General features: G+C 42.8%; 1 protein-coding gene across 1 annotated transcript in view; it reads right to left on the reverse strand.

Annotated features, from left to right (window-relative positions):
- Window positions 1-235: 235 nt before the first annotated feature.
- Window positions 236-18,589, reverse strand: part of LOC308236323 (uncharacterized protein) — a 52,544-nt gene continuing 34,190 nt past the window's right edge. Inside the window, exon 4 of the mRNA XM_080645886.1 lies at window positions 236-5,230. Coding sequence (XP_080502012.1) covers window positions 3,411-5,230 — 1,820 coding nt within the window. The 3' untranslated portion in view covers window positions 236-3,410. The remainder of the gene's footprint in view (window positions 5,231-18,589) is intronic.

Below are 18,589 nucleotides of genomic sequence, written 5' to 3' on the forward strand. Positions count from 1 at the left end.
ATGTACCTTGGTTGCGGGCACATCCTCAGTGGGAGGTGTGCGGGAGGCAGCTGATCGATGTTTCTCTCTCATCGATGTTTCTAGCTCTCTATCCCTCTCCCTTCCTCTGTGAAATATCAATAAAATATATTTAAAAAAAAATACTATTCCAACACAAAAAAACACGTTTACTTCATAAAGTGAAAAAGGCACAAAAAAAGTAAAATTCCAACACCCAACTCTATTGTTTCACTGTTTTATTTGAAGAAAATTGCCAAAACTCTCAGCACATTAGGCAGAACATATGGTAAGATGTTTTAACAAAGATACAGACTCAACAAATACACTTCTGAGAAAAGGCTCACCATAAAGTCCTAGAAAAAATACAATAAAAAGTGACATAGAAGGACAAAATTACAGAATATGTTTCTATAAAATGCTTGATCAAACAAAATACTTTCTAGAATGTGTAGAATGTGAACACCTCACACACTGGTGGAAAAATGCAAAAGGGTACAATCAGTTTATTTTTAAAGAATAGTTTATTGATTTTTAAAAATATATATATTTATTGACTTATTAGAGAGAGATGGAAAGAAGCACGAGTGATGAGAATCATAGACTGGCTGCCTCCTGCACACCCCACACTGGGGTTTGAGCCGGCAACTTGGGAATGTGCCCTGACTTGGAATCGACCCATGACCACCTGGTTCATAGGTCAAAACTCAACGAATGAGCCAGGCGAGACGGGCACTTTTATTATTTGGAGAAAGAGGGAGAGAAACACGATGTGAGAGTGCAACATCGACAAGGCTGCCTCCTGCACACCCCACACTGGGGTTTGAGCCGGCAACTTGGGAATGTGCCCTGACTTGGAATCGACCCATGACCACCTGGTTCATAGGTCAAAACTCAACGAATGAGCCAGGCGAGACGGGCACTTTTATTATTTGGAGAAAGAGGGAGAGAAACACGATGTGAGAGTGCAACATCGACAAGGCTGCCTCCTGCACACCCCATTCTGCGGAACTAGCACACAATCCAGGCACAAGCCCAATAATCTAAGCAGTAACCCTACTGTGCATGGCTTCACACCTAAACACATAAGGCACAGCATCCATGATGGTATATTCAGTTTAGATCACACAATGTCAATCTTTGTAAATTTAAACGGTTTATATACAAACCGACTGAGATTAGGCACGGAATTTTTGGTAAAGGTAAATGAAACTTATATCCATATATAGAATTATACAGTAATGTTTGTACCAGCTTTATTAGAAATGACCGAAAGTGCCCTAACTGGTTTGGCTCAGTGGATAGAGCAACGGCCTGAGTACTGAAGGGTCCCAGGTTCGATTCCAGTCTAGGGCATGTACCTTGCTTGCAGGCACATCCCCAGTGGGGAGTGTGCAGGATTCAGCTGATCAATGTTTCTCTCTCATCGATGTTTCTAACTCTCTATTCCTTTCCCTTCCTCTCTGTAAAAAATCAATAAAATATATTTTTTAAAAATCAATAAAATATTTTAGAAAAAAAAGAAATGAATAAATGTTCATAAAAATGGATAAACTATTGGTGATATATTCAAAGGTAAGAATATTTATCAGAAAAAAAGATGACATGCTAATATATCTTTAATAAATCTCCAAGTACTTATGAAATATAAATTAAAGCAAAAAAATCCTTAGAAAAGTAAAAAGTGATCTATTAAACTGGAATGTAAGTCAATGGTTACTTAAGCTGTGAAGCACAGGGACACATTTAAAAAAGTCATGAACCAAATTCACAGTGACAGATATGATCAATATTAGGATTATAATGACCGTTTTAGTTTCATGAACACATCATGATTTATGAAACAGTATACCTAACCTGTATTTTACTCATTATACCTTTTTAAAAATGATTCAAAATTTTAAAATGTGTATTTTGAACTATATTGGAAAAATAGGTTTGGCAAATAGATATTCAATCCACCTTCTTAGGCCCTCTGGAACAGAAAATGTAATAAACAATGAAGAACTTTCACCCAAACCAAGAAGAATGCTATCTGGATCACAAAAGCCACATCACTGGACTACAGACACCCTTTGCCTTTGTCTTTGTTTTTCTGCCAGCGCACCAATGGCTTTGAGGTGAACATCTGGGAGGATACAGGAAGCCACAAAATCTCTTGATTATATTCAATGACAATGACTGTGTCCACAGAAGATAAACATGTCTGGAGATCCTCAGATCTGTGTGCCCACCGCTCCTGCAGTCTTTTTCTCAGAAACATTCTTGCATGCAAGTTTAGATGAAGAACATTCCATCTGATGGGCTGTAATCCCCTGCAAACTCATTAGATCAATGTTTCCGTAGTGAAATGGTTTCCCCTAACTGCTATAGTACTCCAGTCAGTGACCTTTAGCCACGCAATTGTAGGCATTAGGGCACATGGCCCTCTGCAAGACCTGGGCAAGTGTATGGGCATCCCTTGAAAAACAAGAAAAATTTTCGCGCTGCTAGAAAATTTACACAGCTATCCCCTTTTTGGAATGATCTCTGTGTCTCAAAGCATCCATCTTCACATGAGGACTAGAGAGTCCACAGTGTTTCCTGGGAAATTAAGGGCAGCAATGTAAATTTGGCAAAAACTGCTGTGGAAATGTCTACACCATACCGTTCCTTCAAAGTCAAAGAATGTTTGAGGCCCCATAACTTTTTCACCTCATCATGCTAGGAGAGTCCAGATCTCCATATAAACTAACTCATAGAGTCAATAGAACACCCAAGATTAAAGAAGTCTTAGAAAAAAAAGCCTTCATTATCTTGCAAAGAAAGAGACTGGAGACTGGCAGTTCTTCCATTGGTGACTTAGGCACTCAATAAATTCATCACTGGCAACAAGGGAATGTGTGTCCCTGAAAATGGCAGTCCCTCTGCAACATGTTTACTGGCGCCAACAGTAATCAGTCCTGTGGCAACTCATGACAGGGACACAAGTAAGAACTAAGGGCTCAGGTATTCCTAATTTTCTTCAACAAATTAGACAACAGAGTTAGCTTTGCTGAGCCCATGATGATGGTGATTGATGACATCTGTAAGGGCCTTATACATGGTTCAGGTGAAATACCTTCAGCAACAGAAATATGCAGTGACACAGATCTGGCAACATGTCTCTGTATGTATGATGAACAGGGCAACATAGATACATATGGTTCCAGCATAAAAACAAACACAATAGCAAAAACTTATGGGAACTTTACATAATGTAGGTGATTAAATACATGAGAAACAATTCAGACAAATGAGACTTTACAAATTTTCTTATACTATTGTTAAGACCTAACTAAGAAACTACATTTCCTACACATCTAAGTAATTACTCACATTTGGACTCATATGTGCAGCGTAAATTTAGAAATTTGGCTGAGATATCTCTAAGGTTATTTGCAAGCATAATGGCTTTCTCCAGTGTGAACTCTCTGATGATACTGGAGACCATTGCTACTTTTGAAAGATTTCCCACATTCATGGCATTTATAAGGCTTTTCTCCACTATGCACTCTCCGATGACGATGAAGGGCAGTATTCCAGGTAAAAGATTTCCCACATTCACTGCACACATAAGGCCTTTCTCCAGTGTGAACTCTCTGATGAGAAGAGAGTTCACTACTCCTAGTAAAACATTTTCCACATTCACTGCATTTATAAGGCTTTTCTCCAGTGTGAAAACTTTGATGATAATGGAGGCTACTGCTATTGGTAAAAGATTTCCCACATTCACTGCATTTATGAGGTTTTTCTCCAGTGTGAACTCTCTGATGCCGATGAAGGAGAGAGCTCGTGATAAAAGATTTCGCACATTCACTGCAGTTATAAGGCTTTTCTCCATTGTGAACTCTCTGATGATAATGAAGGTAACTGCTAGTGGTAAAAGATTTCCCACATTCATTGCATTTATATGGGATTTCTCCAGTGTGAACTCTCTGATGACGATGAAGGTGAGACGTTGTGAGAAACGATTTCCCACATTCACTGCATTTATAGGGCTTTTCTCCAGTGTGAACTCTGTGATGACGATGAAGGTAACTGCTAGTGGTAAAAGATTTCCCACATTCACTGCATTTATAAGGCTTTTCTCCAGTGTGAACTCTCTGATGACAATGAAGGTCACTGTTACTGGTGAAAGATTTCCCACATTCACTGCATTTATAAGGCTTTTCTCCAGTGTGAAAACTTTGATGATAATGGAGGCTACTCCAATTGGTAAAAGATTTCTGACATTCACTGCATTTATAAGGTTTTTCTCCAGTGTGAACTCTCTGGTGACGACAAAGGTCACTGATGGTGATAAAAGATTTCCCACATTCACTGCATTGATAAGACTTTTCTCCAGTGTGAACTCTCTGATGACAATGGAGGTCACTGTTACTGGTGAAATATTTCCCACATTCAATGCATTTGTGAGGCTTTTCTCCAGTGTGAGAACTTTGATGATATCGGAGGCTACTCCAATAGGTAAAAGATTTCCCACATTCATTGCATTTATATGGTTTTTCTCCAGTGTGAAATCTCTGATGACGACGAAGGTCACTGCTAGTGATAAAAGATTTTCCACATTCAATGCATTTATAAGGCTTCTCTCCAGTGTGAAAACTTTGATGATAATGGAGGCCACTGCTACTGGTAAAAGATTTCCCACATTCACTGCATTTATAAGGCTTTTCTCCAGTCCAAACTCTCTGATGATGACGAAGATTACTGGTGCCAGGATCTTCCTCACATTCTTTTCTGGTGTAAAAATCTTTTCTCCTTTGAAACATCAAACCACCCTTGGAAATAGCATTTGGCCTGTCCCTGGTCTGATCAGCCTTTAGGTGGAGATGTCCTGACCAGGAAAGTGTGCCCTGCCCAACCTCCCCACAGGTGAAATGATTCTGGAACACATTGAAATTGCAGATCTTTGCAAGTGACATCCTCTCCACACCCCTAATGAAAGTGTTCTCTCTCACATGTTGCTGGTGAAATTTTGCACTGAAATAAAATTGGTTTGCACATCCCCCACACCTCAGCTGTATCTGTCCATGTTGTGTTCCCTGCAGCTCAGTCAAGTGGAAAATCCTTCTCAAGACGAGCCCACAACTCTCACAGGGGTGGCTCTTCTGGGAAGTCAAGGCTAACGTGCAATTCCTGGCCTGTGACACTCTTACAGAAACGTTCTGTTCAGTCGGTACCTCCACATTCTCTGCTCCACAGCAGCAACCTGAACAAAAGGAAACGCTGGTGAGGTACATGTTGACCTTAGAAAAAAAGAATATCTTCACCACAAATGTTTATCTGTCATCACTGGACATGAGTCTATAGAATGATTTTCAAGACAAGTGAGTTGAACTCTAAGGAAATAGCTGTTATACATTAGCTGGCCTCAAAGGTCAGTCAATGGTGAAAATCTCACCAAAACAGGAACAAAAGCTTAGGGTGGCTAATCAGTGATTCTCTCTCATCATTGATGTTTCTGTCTCTCTCTCCCTCCCCCTTCCTTTCTCTAAAAATCAATAAAAATATAGTTTAGAAGAAACCAAAAAAGGAAAGCAAACCCAAAGCTAGCAAAGAAAATAAACAATGAGAATTAGAACAACCATTAATAAACTAGAGACAGAAGTATATCATAACTAAGAGCTAACTTTTGTTGTTGTTGTTTATCCTCACCTGAGAATATCTTTTTCATTCATTTTTAAAGACAATGGAAGGGAGAGAAAGAGAGAAAAATACACAAAAACATAGATGTGAGAGAGACACATTGGTTGGGTGCCTCCCTCACAGGCCCCAACAGGGGATGAGGATCAAAACTGCAAATCAGGTTCATGCACTTAATCAGGAATCGAACCCATGACCCTTTGGTGTTTGGGCCTACACTCTAACCACCATGCCTTCCAGGCCTAAGAGCTATTTTCTTTTTAAAACATACACCAATCTGGCAAATCTTTATTGAGACTAAAACAAAAGAAACAACACTAAAATGAGTTTAAAAAAAGAAATGAAAGTAAGACATTACACCTGACATTGAAGCACAACGCATAAGAGATCTTGACAAATGACATGAACTTACATGGAGAAAATTGTAAAGAACTCACTATAAACTCCTAAAATTAATTTAAAAAATTCAGAGCCCTAGCTGAGTGGCTCAGTTTGTGAGAATGTGGATCTGATGTGCCAAGGTAGTGGATTCGATTTTCCATCAGGGTACAAGCAGGGGGCAGCCAATGAATAAACAGATGAGTGGAAGAGCTGAACAATGTCTCACACACGCACTCTAAAAGCAATAAATGAATATTAAATAAAAAATAAATTCAGAAAAGTTACAGGATAAAATATCAACATACAAACATCAGTTCCATTTCTAAACGCTAACAATGAATTCTTTGAGAAGAAAAGAAAGAAAGGCCCCTCGTTGTATTGCTCGGTTGATTGAGCATCTTCCCATGAACTGAGAGGCCACCAGTTTCTTTGCTGGTCAGGGCACATGCCCGGGTTGTGGGCAAGATCCCAGGTAGGAAGTGTGCAGGAGGCATCTGATCGCTGTTTCTCCGCTGGATGTTTCACTCTCTCCCTCTCCATTCCTCTTCTAAAACAATCAACAAAAACACATTAAAAAAAAAAAAAGAAGAAGAAATGAAGAAAGTAGTCAAGTTTACAATGGCATTGAAAAGAATAAAATATACAGGAATAAATTCAACCAGAAAGGTGAAAGATCTGTGCATTGACCTCTAGAACACAGTGGTGACAGAAATGGAAAAAGAGACAAAAAAGTGGAAAGACATTCGGTGTTCCTGGATTTGAAAATGTAATATCCTTAAAATGTCTACACTACTCAAAGGAATCTCCAGGTTAAATGCAATCCGATGATAATACCAATGTCTAAAACCTCAAAAGACCTCAAATAGCAAAAGTAATCTTCAGCCAGAACAAACCTGGTGGCATCACACTTCCTGCCTTCAATCTATTACAAAGCCAAAGCCACCAAACAGTGTGTTATGGAAATACACCCAGAAACACAGACCCAGAAACAAAAAACAGAACCCAGAAAACACAGAAATAAACCCAGGCCAAAGGTTCAGGTAATCTTTGACAAAACCACAAGAAATGTTAAGAAAGGACAGTTTCTTCAATGGGGGGTATTGAAAATATAGATATTCACATGGAAAACAACAAAACCACTGATAAACACTTACTCAGATTGAATGAAAGAATTACACGTCCAGGTTAAAACTTTAAAGTCCTTCAAGACAACCCAGAGAAAAGGCTTTGGAGATCTGTTTTGGACATGCATTTTGGGATGTGGCACCAACCCCCAGGCAAAAAAAGAGAAAAATCAACGGTCCAGACTAAAACAAATGAAAGCAATTTCCCCAGCACAATAAGCAATTAACAAGATAAAATGAAAAGGCAATCAACAGGAGGATAAGAGAGGATACTTGCAAATCATATGAACATATTGAAGATATTGTGGATTCAATTCAGATCAGCCAAATAAAGCAAATACTGTGATACAGAAAGAAAGTCATGTTATGGTAACACTAAAATGAAGGCTATGGAAGACGATAACAGTGTTGCTGAAAAAAATTCTACATCAATTCATTAAAAACACTTTATGGGTAGCCCTAACTGGTTTGGCTCAGAGGACAGAGCGTCAGCCTGCGGACTCAAGGGTCCCAGGTTCGATTCCGGTCAAGGGCATGTACCTGGGTTGCGGGCACATCCCCAGTGGGGGGCGTGCAGGAGGCAGCTGATCGATGTCTCTCTCTCATCTATGTTTCTAACTTTCTATCCCTCTCTCTTCCTCTCTGTAAAAAATCAATAAAATATATTAAAAAAAAAAAAAAAAACACTTTATGGGTAAACACTGGTAAGCAGATCTGAGCCTGATGGAAAAATAGCCACGCTAGACTTCCTGAATGCGGAATTGCCTAAAACATAAAATTTGTACATAAAACAAGAATGCAATATTTGGGAAGCACAATTAAGCAAAGCAAAAGGAGATGTATCTTATTATAAACTAGAAAAATACTCAACACACTCATTAGCCAATAAATATAGTTGAAATTAGGACTAAAGCCCTGGCTGGTTTGGCTCAGTGGTTGAGCATCCATCCAAGAACCCAAGAGGTCATCGTTCGGTTCCTGGTCAGGGTACATGCCCGGGTTGTGGGCTGGATCCCCAGTAGGGGGCATGCAGGAGACAGCCCATGGACAATTCTCTCTCATCATTGATGTTTCTATCTCTGTCTCTCCCTCTCTCATCCCCTCTGAAATCAATAAACAAATATTTACGCCCACCCCCCCAAAATAGGACTAAATACAGTATGTAAAGCCTTCTTTCAAAAAAAATACCTACAAATGACCAACAGGAAGAATATGCTTTTGCTCAAGACTCAACTGGAATCCATTAGGCTCCCGGCCACACAACCAACCACAAACCCTTCCCTATGAGTTCGGTACGGCAGGTGTTGTGACTGAAGGGGCAGAAGGGAGCAGTGCAATCAAACCAACCCTGTCAATCACAGCAAAAACCCAGAAAACTGGAAACACCATGCAATGTGTTCAGTCCACAGGTGAGGACAGAGCGCCCCCTGGAGGTGAGGGGGCATAGGAAATGCAAAGCCAAGTCCCAGGAACCAGCCAGAGTGAGGGTCTTACCCAGGGAGGATACAAGTTCAAAGTTCTCCAGCATCACATTCACATACAAACATCTCTGATCCTCATCCAGGAGGCTCCATTCCTTCCTGGAGAAGTACAGGGCAATGTCCTCAAAGGTCACGCCAACCTGTCAGAATTGAGACAATTGAACCAGAGCTGCCTTTCTGAGAACCTAAGATCCTGCTCCTTACACATCTTTCCCCGCCCCCCCCCCCCCAACCTCCTCTAGGGCGCCCCAGGTTAGTGTGGACACCAGGCCCTAATGCTGTGCTGGCTGCTCTCTCACCACAGTCCCATTAGTCGCTGTGATTGCCCTCAGCACAACACATGGGTTGCGTTGTGACACCAACCATCTTAGGTAAAAAGGGAAAATCAACAGTCCAGACTAAAACAAATGAAACACCATCTAAGTGGTTCTCAACCTGTGGGTCGCGACCCCTTTGGGGATCGAATGACCCTTTCACAGGGGTCGCCTAAGACTATCGGAAAACACAGATATTTACATTATGTTTCATAACAGTAGCAAAATTACAGTTATGAAGTAGCAACGAAAATAATCTTATGGTTGGGGGTCACCACAACATGAGGAACTGTATTAAAGGGTCGCGGCATTAGGAAGGTTGAGAACCACTTATTAAGCTCTGGTCCATGCTGCAGGGCCCCAGCGTTCCTGCCAAGTAATATCACTGCCGTCTGCCAGATCATGCCACGAAGACAAAGCCAAACCTGGGCTTATGCTTCACCTATTATCCCCACACCAGCCCTAGCTGGTTTGGCTCCGTGGATAGAGCGCTGGCCTGTAGATGGAAGGATCCAGGGTTGGATTCTTATCAAGGGCACATGCCCGGGTATCAGACGCCGTGGGGGCGTGGAGGAGGCAGCGGATGGATGATTCTCTCTTATCACTGATGTTTCTATCTCCTCCCTCTCCCTCTCTGAAATCAATAAAAATATATATTTTTAAAAAGTCCCGATACCAGGTCTCCGGGACCATCAGCTCACACTTCCTCCGGATGTGCACACCACTGTGTAATGTCTACCTCCTTCCCATCTTCAGACCCCAGGTTCACTGCCTCAGCTGACACCTTCCTGCTCCACAGCACAGGGCCTCTCTGGACTCACCCATGACCTTGGCGTATGGCATCCAGAGAGTGCTTGAGAGGTTTCAGAAGGATCTAGCACAGCCCGATTCCTGGTGGACCCCACAGCCTGGGGAGAGCAGGGCATGAGGCTCTGAAATCCTCCCTGCCCGTCTCTGATTTTTGCTTTAATACTCACCACCCACATCCGCATGGGAATTTCAGATACAATTAACCCCAGTCCTCTCTGCCCTGCACTTGCTGTATCCTCAGAAGCCACCACACTGCTCTCTACCCTCCGCCTTCCTCACGGTCCTCCACGCGGGCCTGGGCTGCTGGACGGGACTGGTGCCCGCACCCAGGCTGTGGGGCTCAGTGTACGGAGGCGGCGAGGGCAGGTGTGAGGGGAAGAGGCGAACTCACCTCAGCTGAGCACCTGAGCAAGGCCATTGCCATTAAGCGCTGTGCCAGGAGCCAGGCAGCAGAGACCGAAGAAGCGGGTAAGAAGTAGGGGCAGTGGAAGGGGGGATAAGGGGTCCCTGTTCCGTCACGAACAGGGGTAACCCGGATGGCGTCAGCGAGTTTCACTCCCACGTGCGTGCTCCGAGGACGAAGACTCTGGCCTTCTTTCTCGGAGTATTGGCAACCGCACACGCCCGCCTGGAGTAGATTCTGGGTGAAGACCAATAGCCGCCTAGAGTGCACCGGAAGTCCCGCCCCTGCGCGTTGTGACGCAAGGGAAACGCCTTTTCTGACCCTTCATTGGCTGGCTAAGCTGGTGGTATTCCTCACAAGGCCTTCTGGGTAATGTGGGTTCCAGAGTCCCAGCTGGTGATCAAGGGTTTTTCCGCATCACGCCACGGGAAAATGTGGACACGGGCTGGTAGGGCCCCTGGGAAATGACCGTCTTACGGATTTAAAAAGTTGTTCATTTTTTCCTGGTGAAGGGACTGGAGTCCTTGTTTATGAAAACACATTATCTGTGAGCCCAATTCAGCGCGTCATAATAAAGACAGAGGCCTGCATTACACAGTCAGGGAAGTTTTATCACACAAATCACCTTCTTACACCATCGGATACGTACGTGACAAAAATAACACAAGAATGTAGGGCAGCCCGATTCACTCTAACTCAGTGTTTAGAGCGTGGACCTGTAGGTTGAAGGGTCCTGGGCTCGATTTCGGCCAGTGCTTGCCCCTAGGCTGCCGGCTCTGTCCGGATGTGGTCTTGGTGAGTGCTGGAGGCTGCCAATCTATGTGTCTCTCTCAGATCAATGTTTCTCTCTCTGTGTCTCTCACTCTTCCATTCTCTCTAAAGCAACAAAGGGGAAAAAAGAATGTAGGACATATCTTTGAAATAAAAAAGAACTAACATGTACAATATAAACTTTGAATAAAACTACTGTTTAATGTTTACTTGAACATCAATTAACTTGTGAAATAGTGGGAGAATTGAATTCTCACAAAGTTATTGGGGTTTTTTCTTAATGGGAAGATGCCACTGTAATTATCATAGTGAAAGATAATTTTCCCTTATAGACATATGAAAGATGTCAGCTGAGTTGATATGAGTTATTCTCAATGTGATAAGATTACACAAATATTCACAAATTATACTTAGAGTAAATGAAAGACATATTCATCATGAAAGTTGACCTATGTATATATAGCTCAAAAACCTTAAAATCACATGAAAGCCCTAGCTGGCTTGACTCAGTGGACAGAGCGTTGGCCTGCAGACTGAAGGGTCCCGGGTTCAATTCCCCTTCAAGGGCACATGCCCAGGTTGTGGGCTTGATCCCCAGTAAGGGGCTTGCAGGAGGCAGAAGGTAGATGATTCTCTCTCATCATTGATGTTCTATCTCTCTCTCCCTTCCTCTCTGAAATCAATCATATATTTTTTTAAAAAGAAAGTAAGAACTTACATAACGAGTTGATCATAATATAAACAGAATATAATTGAATTTTAATTTTTTAAGTATATTGCACTTTAATGCATATCTTTTAAGTTTGCTTAACATCCTGATAGTACACCCAAGATATTATTATAGTCACTTAATATTAATTATATATAGATATACATAAGTATATGTTTATGACTAATTAAAATAAAATTAGATTATATCTGCTTTTTTTTCAGTTTCAGCCTATCTAATAAAAGGGTAATATGCAAATTAACTGTCACTCCATCACAAAGATGGTGGCCCCCATAGCCACAAGATGGCAGTGCCCAGTCCACTTAGCCCCACCAGAGTCCCACATTCCCGGAGGGGCGGCCACTGAGAGCAGGCTGTGTGAGAGGCCTGGCAGAATGCTTCCTTCATCGCCACGGCGACGAGGCAAGCATTCCACCCCAGCCACGGAAGGCCTCTGGGCAGCGGGCATGGAGTGGCAGGGAGGAGGGGGAACGCTTGCTGGGGCAACAACGCAAGCGTTCCGCACCCGGCCGCGGATGGGCCTCCGGGCCGTGGAGAGCCTCTGGGCAGCGGGCGTGGAGCGGCCAGGCCCCGCAGAGAGCTACTGGCACATGGATTCGTGCACAGGGCTACTAGTTTAAATATAATTGTCATAGATTAGACCTATTGTTAATAAAATTTTATTTTGGGAAAATTTAATATTTACACAAATATCACAGGTAATACTACAAAGAGTTTGTGTTGGGGCAGAAACAGAATAGTCGGGACTCGCTATCTATATATATATAAAAGGCTAATATGCAAAGTGTCCCGTTGGTAGTTTGACCAGGAGACCGGGAATTCGATCGCTTGCTATGACGTGCACTGACTACCAGGGGGCAGCATGGAATGAAGGAAGGCGTCGGCTGGCAGCTGGCAGTGGGGGAAGGGAGGCCACAGCTGGCAGCCAGAGGAAGGCCCCGGCTAGCAGCCAGAAGGCCCCGATTGGCCCTGATTGCCAGCCAGGCCTAGGGACCCTACCTGTGCACGAATTTCGTGCACCGGGCCTCTAGTTTTTTTTATAAGAAATAAAATAAGAAATACTAATCATGCTCTGTGAACCATGATTGTTTTGTTCTGATTAAAGAAATCACATTCTAACCTGGCTGGGAATTATGTAACCATAGTACATTTGACAAATGGAGAAGTTAACATTGGTATAATACTCAACCAAATTACAGATTTTCCTCACATTTCACAAGTTTTTCGACTATCATCCTTTTTCTGTCGCAGGATATAAACACTGTGGATTAAAGGGGCCATATGCTAACCTGACTAGTTAAGGGAAGGCCTGCATGGCGGTTTTGCAAACTCAAAGACCTAAAATAATCACAAAAGATGGTCTGAAAATTAAATATTTAATTACAAGCAGGTTATAGTATGTAGTCATGTCCTAGACTAGTATTTTCCCTGACAAAGATCAACTTCGGCCCTGGCTGGTTTGGCTCAGTGGATAGAGCGTCAACCTGCATACTGAAGGGTCTCGGGTTCAATTCTGGCCAAGGGCACATGCCAGGGTTTCGGGCTCATCCCCAGTAGGGGGCATGCAGAAGGCAGCCGATCAATGATTATCTCTCATCATTGATGCTTTTGTCTCTCTCTCTCTCCCTCTCCCTTCCTCTCTGAAATCTGTAACGAAATATATATGTATTTTTAAAAGGAAATCTTATCTTAAAAAAAAATCAACTTCGATCTTTACTGGGCTTATTGTCTTTTTGGATCTAAAATAACATACCTGTGAAATGTCTGGGTAACTTGTAAACTTCCCTTTTTCTAGACCCCTCAGGGCACAACAAATGGCACCAGGGCACTCCCTCATTGTTATTGTTATCATGTTAATCGTCAACTGTTAACTATGTTAACTACCTTGTATTCATCTGTGTAAAAGAGGCATATGTCCATCATTTCACTTTTTATCCTAATCCCAGAGGTTTCCCCGCTTTGCTTTCTCCCACCTCTCTAATCTATCACCAATGAATTTCATGTAACCCACTTACATATTTTCCTTTTGATGGTAAATTATAAAAACAAGGTATGAACTCCCCATTCTCTGGAGCATTATCTCAATCCCTTGACATTCTGCTTCCCGGCAAGTGTCCACAGATTGGTTCAAATAAACTCACAAAATTCTTTACAGGTTTGAATGGTTTTTACGTTAACACATTATATTGCATTGAGACATCATGCTTGCCTGATTTTCTCTCTTCATGATCATTTCTCGGTCTTTTTCTCATTTATGTCCTCAATTATTTTGAGAAGTACTGAAACCAGGCAACCAATGGGTCCAGGCTGTCACTACTTGAGCCAATTCAGCAGAGACAGGGTTGAATCATATATGAGCGTTTATTCCAATACTGCTGGCAGCATGGGAGAGCAGCAGGTCATCCACAAAAATCTGCTCTGCAGCCCCCCATAAGCCAGCTGCTTATAAAGGGTAGGACAAAGATTCCATGGGAAATAGGGGTTACAGGCAAGGGGAAGAAGGCAATGGGGGCTGGGGGTGGGACTCCATTGTTTGGGCAACAAGTTTGTTCATCTTTCCTTGATAATAGGCAGTTGTGTTTTTTTTATATATTTTTTAATTGATTTCAGAAAGGAAGGGAGAGGAAGAGACAGAAACATCAATGATGAGAGAGAATTATCGATCGGCTGCCTCCTGCATGCCCCCCACTGAGGATCAAGCCCGCAACCTGGGCATGTGCCCTTGTCTGGAATCGAACCCGGGACCCTTCAGTCCACAGGCCGACGCTCTATCCACTGAGACAAACCAGCGAGGGCAATAATAAGCAGTTCTTGAATGAGAATGGACGGTATTCCAAGGTTGACTCCCAGGTCCAAGGTTGACTACCAGGTCTGGGGGGCATACAACTCCCAGGTTAGAATGTCCATTCTTTAACCAGAACACAACCATCATGGTTAACAGAGCATGATTAATATTCCCCATAAACGCAGCTAGTCCCCAATATTCTATTTTTGCCCCTAAAAGTACTAACCAGGTAATTGGTATATTAATCCATCTTTTGGGTTGGTCTGTTTCCCCTCATTAAACAGGGGTTATACATTTTTAAAAAGACAACTCAGAATTCAAGTCTCTTTCTCATCACATCATATTTTGGAGTAGAAAATATCAAAATGACAATATTGATCTTCCGGTAAAGGTATTATTTTCCAGGTTTCTACACTGAAAATAGCAAAAATGATTCTGATCAAAAGGTACCGCCCTAACCGGTGTGGCTCAGTGGATAGAGCGTCGGCCTGCAGACTGGAGGGTCCCAGGTTCAATTCCGGTCAAGGGCATGTACCTTGATTGCAGGCACATCCCCAGTGGGGGGCGTGCAGGAGGCAGCTGATCGATGTTTCTCTCTCATCGATGTTTCTAACTCTCTATCCCTCTCCCTTCCTCTCTGTAAAAAATCAATAAAATATATATATATTTCTTAAAAAAAAAAAAAGGTACCATCATACAGGGCTCATATCAACAGAATTCAAGACTTACATGTAGTACTGGCACTGATAGTATTTCTGAAAGGATCAATATAAAATAAACGGAATAGAATAAATGTCCCCCAAAAAGACCCACACAAATAAAACACACTCAACTTTTTAACAAAGGTAGAAAGGCTATTTAAAAGAGGAAAAATACACTTTCCAATAAATGATGCTGGAACATTTACTGGTACATAAGCATAAACAAATAAATGGAATCTCAATAGATACATCAAACAAATTTTTTTAAAAAAATATTTTTATTGATTTCAGAGAGAAAGGAAGAGGGCGAGAGAGATAGGAACATCAATGATGAGAGAGAATCATTGATTGGCCACTTCCTGCATGCCTCCTATTGGGGATCGAGCCTGCAACCCAGGCATGTGCCCTTGGCTGGAATCGAACCCGGGACCCTTCAGTCCACAGGCTGATGCTCTATCCACTGAACAAAACCAGCTAGGGCGATCAAACAAGTGTTTACCTGTCAATAGACTGATATCCAGAACCTAAAAAATAATTCATAAAAGTCAGCAACTTTAGGAGAAACCAAGATGGTGGCATAGGTAAACACCTAAACTGCTGCCTCACACAACAATTTCAAAACTACAACTAAAGACAAAATGGACATCATCCAGAACCACAGGAAGAGCACATGCCCAGGTTGCGGGCTCGATCCCCAGAAGTGGGCATGCAGGAGGTTGCCAGTCAATAATTCTCCCTCATCATTGATGTTTCTCTTTCTCCCTCTCCCTTCCTCTCTAAATCAACGATATATATGTGTGTATGTGTATATATATATATATATTTTTTTTCTTTAAAAGACTATCATAAAGTTTACAGATGTACAACCAGATGAAGTGATGCATACTCCGAGGTCTGGGTGATTTTCAAGCCCGGCAGCTTCTATCCCCATGAAGTTAGGGTGTGTCTCCCTGCCCATACTTGGATGTGTTCACCACCCGGGGGGCTCTCCAAACCCCCTCCTATTGGGATTTCTGTGGGGTCTTTCTCAAGTATGATTCACCATTAACTGTATTTCCAGCCCTTCGACTCTCTTTGGATATGTGAGGTGGAGCTGAAATTTCCAACCAGAGTCATCTCGATAGAATAAAACATGCTCCTAGCTCTATCATCACTTAGTTATTTACAAGGGACTCCGGAGCTCTGTACCAGGAACCAGAGGCAGGCCAGTGTATGGATTTTCAATATTTCACAAGGTCAAATAGTCCATCTTAAAAGGGTGCATGCTAAATGACTCCATGTTTCTAATATTCTATACGTGACAAAATTATAGATACAAAGACAACTGTGATGCCAAGGGCTAGGGTTCAGGAAAATGTGACTATGAAGGGGTAGCACTTTGTGATTAAAAAAAACAAAAAACTAAAAAAAATACATATTTTTATTGATTTCAGACAGGAAGGGAGAGGGAAGGCAAAAACATCAATGATGAGAATCATTGATTGACTGCCTCCTGCACGCCCCCTACTGGGGATCAAACCCACAACCCAGGCATGTGCCCAGACTAGGAATCTAACTGTGACCTCCTGGTTGGTTCATAGGTTGAAGTTCAACCACTGAGCAACACTGGCCAGGCATAACTAAAAATTTTTAATTTCGGAAAAAAAAGAGACATATGTACTACTATTTTTAATACTTCAAACAATTTTAAAAAATGTAAAAAAATTTAAAATAAATAAAAAAATAAAAATAAAAATTTTAATTTCTACTGTGGTATTTGTTTTACAAGAACCTACATGGGTGATAAAATTTATTAAAACTATATGTAAAAACAAAACATAAATGATAAAACTGGGGATTCAGAGATAAAGATAAAGGCCAGCAGGACAGGCGTGAGGGAGTATAAGGGAGGAAAAGGGGAGTGTGTGGACGTGTGTGTGTGTGTGTGTGTGTGTGTGTGTGTGTGTGTGTGTGTGACAGTTACGAGATCTCGTTGGAGTCTCAGGGGCTGGCAGACCACGCTCTCCTAGACAAGGAGGACCTGCTACCGCCACTGGCACTCCCGGGCTGTGCAGCTCTGGCTCAGAAACCACGCCATCTTGAAGGGGGAAGCTGTTGCAACTAGGAGCCCAGCCTCACCACCAACCAGACTGGCCTTGGACACCCGGCAGCCAGTCCGGCCAAAGTCATGCTGCCTCACCTGCAGACCCACAGACCCCAGGACTCCCACCTCCCCAGCTCCTGGGCCCCTCAGTGAGTTGCTGAGTGCATGCCTACCTGACCAAGGTCGCGCTGCTTCAACCACAGATTCCCAGGACTCCCCCATCCCCGGCGGCTGGCTCCTGGACCCCATTGTGATTCTCAGAGTGAAACCACCCAAGCCAGAGTCCCACTGCCTCACCAGTAGACGCTGGGACACCGGTCTCCCCGGCTACGGGTTCCGGAACCCCTGCAGTGATGCACAGAGTGATGTCACCCCACAAAGAGTTATGCCACACTGGCCAGAGTCGCACTACGCCAGTCGCGGGCCACAGGACCCCAGTCACCCACCCAGGCCGTGAACTCTGGGACCACCACAGGGAGCCGCAGAGTGCACGCCACCCTGCCATGGGCTCTTGGACCCCACAGTGAGCTGCACGCCAGTGAGACCTCAGGCAACCCTTGCCACATGAGCCGGAACCACGAGCACATCCACAACGGGGCCAGGCGTGAGTCATATTGTCAGACAACCTGTGAGGAGATTTCATCCACGAACAAGAAACTAACATTCAAGACCTAACAACATCATGAGAATCCAATAACGCAAGTAGGGGGTCTCCACTAGAACACGCAGTTCAGGAGATCTCAGAGACTGCACCACTGGGTCCCACAAATCACCGACTACATAGGACCCCCCCACACACAAAAACCTGGGTGGCACAGCAGTTGGATCTAAGACATAGAGGTAAGAGACCTCTATTCGGAAAACTACAGGACGTTGAAAAAAGAGATAGAGGAAGACATAAACAAATGGAAGAATATACCGTGTTCATGGATTGGTAGAATCAACATCATTAAAATGTCCAAACTACCCAAAGCAATCTACAGATTCAACGTAATCCCCATTAAGATACCAATGGCATCCTTCACAGACCTAGAAAGAACTCTCCAAAAATTCATCTGGAATAAAAAAGACCCCGAATAGCTGCAGCAATCCTGAGAAACAAAAACCAAGTTAGAGGGATCACAATACAAGATACCAAGCTATATTACAAAGCCACTGTTCTCAAAATTGTCTGGTACTGGCCAGTAGACCAATGGAACAGAGAACCCAGAAATTGACCCAAGCCATTATGATCAATTAATATTTGACAAAGGAGGCAAGAGCATACAATGGAGTCAAGACAGTTTTTCAATAAATGGTGTTAGGAAAATTGGACAGATACATAAAAAAAAATGAAATTAGA

Source organism: Plecotus auritus (genome assembly GCF_963455305.1).
Source record: "Plecotus auritus genome assembly, chromosome: 10".
In the NCBI taxonomy this organism is placed as follows: domain Eukaryota; kingdom Metazoa; phylum Chordata; class Mammalia; order Chiroptera; family Vespertilionidae; genus Plecotus; species Plecotus auritus.